The sequence below is a fragment of the Orcinus orca genome, chromosome 16, assembly GCF_937001465.1.
Source record: "Orcinus orca chromosome 16, mOrcOrc1.1, whole genome shotgun sequence".
Classification (NCBI taxonomy): Eukaryota; Metazoa; Chordata; class Mammalia; order Artiodactyla; family Delphinidae; genus Orcinus; species Orcinus orca.
Window position 1 is genome coordinate 49,934,684 of NC_064574.1, and position 6,027 is coordinate 49,940,710.

At 64.2% G+C, this 6,027-nt stretch overlaps 1 protein-coding gene across 4 annotated transcripts; it reads left to right on the forward strand.

Moving 5' to 3' along the window:
• The first annotated feature begins 183 nt into the window (after positions 1-183).
• Positions 184-5,422, forward strand: MCRIP2 (MAPK regulated corepressor interacting protein 2). 4 transcript variants are annotated; one of them, XM_004270363.3, is made up of 5 exons: positions 184-385; positions 491-608; positions 4,342-4,469; positions 4,705-4,806; positions 5,035-5,422. In XM_004270363.3, the coding sequence occupies exons 1-5, from the start codon at positions 334-336 to the stop codon at positions 5,103-5,105; spliced, it is 471 nt and encodes a 156-aa protein (XP_004270411.1). In that variant the 5' UTR covers positions 184-333; the 3' UTR covers positions 5,106-5,422. The 4 variants fall into 4 exon arrangements, with proteins under 4 accessions (XP_004270411.1, XP_049555997.1, XP_033285194.1 ...); XM_033429303.2 differs by lacking the exons at positions 184-385; positions 491-608 and adding exons at positions 688-931; positions 3,307-3,442 and having other exon boundaries at positions 5,035-5,251; XM_049700040.1 differs by lacking the exon at positions 4,705-4,806 and having other exon boundaries at positions 5,035-5,251.
• The last annotated feature ends 605 nt before the right edge of the window (positions 5,423-6,027 follow it).

Sequence of the window (6,027 nt, forward strand, 5' to 3'; positions counted from 1 at the left end):
AGGCCTCAGGGAACTTCCTTGACCTAGGCCTTGGGTCAGAGGGGTGGGCGCTGCTTGCGGCCGCCCAACCCCAGCCTCGGGCCCCGCCGCGGGTCCAGCCAGTTTCCCAAAGGCCCAAGCGCCACCCCTGCCGCGTGCCTCGGCGCGGGCCCTTTAAGGGCCGGGGTGTGTGTGGCGGGCCCGCCCCCTCCCCGCAGCGCCGGCCGCCCGTTAAAGGGGCCGCGCCCTCGGCACCCGCCGAGTGTCAGCCGGGCGGAGGGCGCGAGATCTGGCCGCGGGCCGGCGGGCGGGGAGGGCGCGGAGGGCGCGGGCGCGCTGCGGCCCCTCCGCACCATGTACACCATCACCAAGGGACCCAGCAAGCTGGTCGCGCAGCGGCGCACAGGTGCGCAGCGGGGGCGGGTAAGGTAGGGAGGGGACGACCGGAGTTCCGCACGCGCTGCCCGCCCCCAGCGCGACGGCGGCTGACGCGTCCTGCCCGTGCCTGCAGGTCCCACGCAGCAGCAGGTGGAGAGCAGGCTCGGCGAGCTCCTGAAATGCCGGCATCTCGCGCCGCCGACCCCGCAGCCCCCACGGGCGCAGCCGCCGGGACCCTGGCCCCTGTCGAGGTGAGACGCGCGGCCGCGGCCGGAGCCCGGCCCTCCCCTCCCCCGCCGGCCGCCGCGGGGCCTTGAGGATGACCTTGGGGAAAGGTTAGCGGAGATCGGGCCACATGCTTCGGGCGGGCGCGGAGGGGGCGGAGCACGCCGACCCCGCCCGCGCGTGCAGCTCTGGCACCGCACCTCCGCCTCACCTGGCACCTGGCTGGGTCCGAGGGGGCTGGACCGGATGTGCGTGACACACTTCCGAGTCCTCTGGGATCCCGCGGACCCCGAGTCGGGAGAAGGCCGACCGGCTCCTGGATCTGAGGGGCTCCGGGCGGCTAAGTCAGGTGCCTGGGCCGACCTTGGGGCTTGAGACGAACTGCTGGGGACTCGCCCTAGAGGGTGGGAGCGCGGTGGCCCAGGACGCTGGCCCGCAGGTGGCCTGCCTCTGCCCGCGGCTGGAGGCTGCCAGCGCCGTGCTTGCGGGGCAGCTGGGGGAGAAGTGCACGTGGTTCCCTCTGGCCCAGCCAGGCCACTGCTTGCCTCTGCCCTTCACCCCAAACACCCTGGCTGGGCGCGGAGACCCCCGCAGATGCTCGGGGCTTGCTGGAGTTGTGGTTTTTCCGCCTTTCTTGACCAGCATTTTTGCCATAGGAGGCTCAGTTCAACCACTTTGGCCTCCAAGTGACTGTGATCTGGAGGTCATATCCTCCATCCCCCAGGACTGAACCTGTCACTTTTTGGCTCAGGTCCTGGCTTCTGGTTTCATTTATTCTATGCATGTTCTGGGCCCAGGGCTTAGTCCAGGCCCACACAGGCCTGAGGGCTCCTGAGCTGGGCTGTGGATGGGTGGGGGCAGCAGACTCAGGGCCCGGAGGCAGCGCTGGCCAGGCCTTGGGATTTCTTCCCAAGTTGAGAACAAACAGCTTCCAGGATTGGCTAAGAGGTGGGGGCTGTGTGCTGCAGGCCACAGCCTGACCTTCTCCCTCAGTTACTGGCCTCAGATGCCACAGGTGCGGGCAGCCTGTGAGGACCCTTCTTGGCTGAGGCCCTTTCCTGGGGCCTCCTGCTAGGAGCATGTTGACACTTTGAGACTGGTCCTAGTGAGGAAAATGTTCCAGGCCGGCCACAAGTGCATCCTGGGGAGAGGGGTGAGTGGGACCTTGGGGGGCACTTCCCAGGACCCAGCTGTGCTGTGACACTGCCTGTGACATCAGCCTTGGTCCTCACAGCCGCCCTACCTCCCAGGGGAGGGAATAAGGCATAGGTGTGTAGACCCCCCCCCCCCAATCACCCAAGCAGGGAGCCTTCCCCGCCCCTTACCTGGAGAAACTTGTTGCTTCCTCCATGGCCCCTTTGCTGGGGAATGGGGAAGGAAATGTGCGTCTGTGGCAGGATCAGGGTGCTGGGGAGAGAGATGGGAAAGACAAAGCAGAGCCCTTAAGATGTTGCAACTTGCCAGGTCCCGGGGTTCAGGGGGGTGCTGGTGCTTGGCCCCTCAGCTTGCTGCAGTCCTGTGTGGCACTGTGAGTACAGGGGAGTGGCAGGAAGGCAGAGTGTGTGCTGGTCATGCCGTCCCCCCTTCCCTCTGAGGTCACTCCTTCCCTGAGCTGCCCCCTGCCAGTCTCAGGGACCTTGAAGAGTACCCCCGCTGGGAGGCCAGAGCAGCCACCAGGTCCTCCACACCAGGAGCCCCTGAAACTTCTGAAATCACTCCACCCAGACTTCCTGTCCACCCTCCCTCACTCAGACTTTGCCCAGGAGGAAGGAGTCTGAGCCACTGCTGCACCCTCTGTGCCTGGTGCACCACAGGTGCTCAAAGCATTTGACCTGCTAAATGTCCGGGCTCAGATTCTGGCCGGGCGCTGCCCGTGGTGGTAGACAGGCCACATGAGTCTGTGCCTGTGATGAGTTCTCCCTTCCAGCGAGAGAGAATAAGATCAACTGTTGGGGAGAAGAGAAAATGGGGCCACCTGATGGTGCAGGGGAGGTGGACTGGTGGGGGAGGGGGCTTGGAAGCTGTACTGGGTTGTGGGCTTTGGGGTCAGACAGGCATAGAGTTCTGATGCTGCCACCCACTCACCACATGTAACCTTGGACAGGTCACTTCTCTCTTGAACCCAGGTTCCTGGGCTGAAAACGGGTGGGTGGTCTACCTTGGAGAGTAGTGAAGGGGGTTAAGTAAAAGGAAGCGAGGCCTGTATCAGCAGGCACCTAGCAGGGATTCCGGTGCTGCTGTTGCCGTGGGCAGAGCTTGCCTGTGGGCGGGGCTTTCCTGCGGGCCGAGTCCCTGGGCGCTGGCACAGAGAAGGGTGGGGAAGACGGACGCTGGACTCGTCCATAGGTGCACAGGGAGCTGTGCCCTTTCCCCCAGAGGGCCCGCAGAACTGCCTTATGTAACTGCCGGCAGCGGGCGGCCAGGTGCCCGCTTGCTGGGGCCCCTTCTCAGCCCTGGCCAGGCCACCGTCTAGGTACTTGCGATTTACAGCCTTTGACTGCAGTTCTTTTTTTCCTTCTTTGATGTTCAGTCTCCAAATTTTTCTAGGGCTAAGGGTAGCAGGCGAGGGGCTGTTCCAGTTAAGGACAAATAGCTATGCCCTCTGGTTGGTATAGCTCAGGCCTGGGAGGAGCCCTGCCCCTCCACATTCTACGTGGCCACCTGACCCTGCCAGCCTGGAGCTGGTGGGACTGGTGCCCCTCAAGACGCTCCTCTTTATTTTAGTGCCCCTCTCAACTGAGGAGGAAACCCCAGCGGCGGTGGGGCACCTGAGCCCAGGATGGCGAGCAGGCCGGCGGGACCGCGAGTGCCTGGCGGAGTGGCACGTGCAGCCCAGGACTCCCGGCTCCCACCTCCTGCTGTAGGTGTGGGCCCCGCACTCTCCACGGCCCTGTCCCGGGCTTCATGTGCACAGGGCTGGGCCAGCTGCCACTGGCCAGGGCAGCCCAACCAATGCCCTGGGCCCGGCTGGCCGGGATGGGCCCAGTGGCCACCTGGACATCGAATGCCCACCAGGCCGAGCTCCAGCACCCAGGGCCATCTCCTTACTCAGCATTCCTGCCCCCGTGGGCAAGAGCATAGCCCCTCATCTGTGGCCTGCAGGGGTGGGCCAGGGTTGCAGTCACACCCTCCCTACTCAGGATGGCCCACTCAGCACTTGGTGCTGTCTAGCCAGACCAGGAGCTGTCCCTGGGGACCTGGGGCAGCTGGGAGAGGGAAGGGCAAAGGCCGTCAGCTCTTGTTTGGGTCCTTCATCCCACACTGGGGGGCATCGTGAGATGGAGAGACTTCTGTGGGGGAGAAAGTGGCCAAGAACTGCGCCTGGTGGGTGGGGTTGGGCCAAGTGACCTTTACGCAGGTCAAAACCTAGGGTGATGGAGGCCTGGCTGGTCCAGGGGAGGTGGGTGGCTGGTGGCAGTGGGGGTGCCTGAGACCCTTGGAGGGCCGCCTATGTGCCTTGAGCATGGAGCTCTGCAGGGGATCTGGGGACACAGAGACGCCCCACTCCACCGCTGCAGTCTTAGGCCTGGCTCAGGGTCGGGGGGCTGCAGTTGTGAACTGAGCTGCTGGGGGCGCAGGCCTGCACGACAAAGGCCTTGGCCACTGGCTGCAGCACACAGCCTTCCTGTGGTTCAGGGAAGTGCCCAGGCTGGGCTTGGCCCAGGGGTGGTGAGGGTGGCCTGAGGCTGCTCCGGGAGCTCTGCCAGGTAACACCTGGGCTTGGAACAGTTGCTGACCATCTCTTCCCCCTTCCTGCAGTCCAGGGCCGAGACTCGTGTTCAATCGGGTGAATGGCCGGCGGCCACCTGCCACATCCCCGTCCCTCAAGGGAACCCAGGAGACCTACACACTGGCTCACGAGGAGAACGTCCGATTTGTGTCCGAAGGTAGTGCTGAGGCCCGAGGGTGTGACCTGGGCCACTGGTCCTTTTCCCACTGTAACCTCACTCGAAGTTGCCAGAGGCCTGGGCTCTTCCTGGGTTCTCTGCCTGTTTCTCCTGTGACCATCCAGCAGGCTGCCCACTCCCAGTTCTGGGCTGGGGTCCAGGGTAGCCACCATGCCCTGGGGTAGGAGACACAGTGCCAGGGGCCTGGCTCAGCCTGACGATCCTCTCCCCACAGCCTGGCAGCAAGTGGAGCAGCAGCTGGGTGGTGGCCCAGCCGGTGAGAGCGGGCCGAGGCCAGTGCAATACGTGGAGAGGACCCCCAACCCCCGGCTGCAGAGTGAGCCCTCCCCCGCCCTCAGGGTGTCCCCTCCACCTCCTCCAACCCTGATCTGGCTCAGCCAGGTTCTTGCCCCAGGGGGTTGGGAAGAGGACTGGAGCCTGACCCAATTCTTCCCAGCATCTGCTACAGTTGGGGTCTGGGTGAGGGGCTTGTGGTCAGCTCGAGGTGGGAGACGCTGGTCAGCCTGGGAGGCACATCATTGCCCAGCCTTCTGCCCCCCTGCAGACTTCGTACCCATCGACCTGGACGAGTGGTGGGCACAGCAGTTCCTGGCCAGGATCACCAACTGCTCCTAGTCGCAGCTTTGGAAGGAACACTGCCCATGCAGGGCCTGGCCCTGCCCCACGCTGGACCCTCTGCCAGGAGAGGACCACGGCACCCTGTCCACCCGCTGCGGTGTGCCGTGCTTCACCCTGGGCCTGGCCAGGAGCCGGCCACACCTGAAGTGCCAGAATTTGGACTTTTGCTCCTGCTGACCCCTTGGCCCAGCTGTTCCAGGCTGCCAGAGGCCAGGGGTTGAAACTGTCTGACCTCAGTCCTGCTCACTGTGCCCGGGGACCAGCCTGTGGGGCTGGCAGGGAGGAGCTCCAGGCTAATAAAGTTGAGAAACTGCCCTTTGGAAAGGCCTTTACTTGGGGGTGGTGGGGGGTGGATGCGGGAGGGGGCGCTTGTGCCCCAGCACCAGGCCCAGCCCAACCTTCCATTGTACTCTCATCTCCTTACAGCTGAAGCTTTGTCTAAATTTGGTCCCCCCCAGCCTCTTGCCCAGCTGCCTTCCTGTGTCCTGGGCCAGGTCATTTTGCATAGAAGTCTATAAATGCCACCGCGCCCCACCTGACACCGCCCCCCCCCACCCCCGTAGTCATTGGCAGGTGTCTGAACCCGGCCTCAAGACCCAGAAATGTTACATAACTGGCCCTGAGATGGCGCCCCAGCCACCCAGAATTGCGGTCAGGTCTCAGGACGCCTGGTGCTGTCTCTGAATCCTCCAGGTCTGGTGGGGAGCCCTCGGGGTCCTGTAGGACATTGCTTTGCCTGCTGTGGGGCCAGATGACTTTGCCTGCGTCTGACACACGTGCCTCCAGAGAGCTAGGTAGCAACAGGGTAGGTGGGGACAGCTCCTGCCAAGTGCAGCTCACAATTTCTGGGCTGCGTCTCATACCCTATACAAAGATGCCTCCCAGAGGGAGTCAGGAACCTTCTCGAATCCCACAGCTG

Bases quoted from the DNA above. Each gene is read 5' to 3' on its own strand.
- MCRIP2 (XM_033429303.2), top strand. From the start codon at position 829: ATGTGCGTGACACACTTCCGAGTCCTCTGGGATCCCGCGGACCCCGAG. The intron at 932-3,306 runs GTGCCTGGGCCG...TCTTTATTTTAG, and splicing joins GCTCCGGGCGGCTAAGTCAG to TGCCCCTCTCAACTGAGGAG. The intron at 4,807-5,034 runs GTGAGCCCTCCC...GCCCCCCTGCAG, and splicing joins CCCCAACCCCCGGCTGCAGA to ACTTCGTACCCATCGACCTG.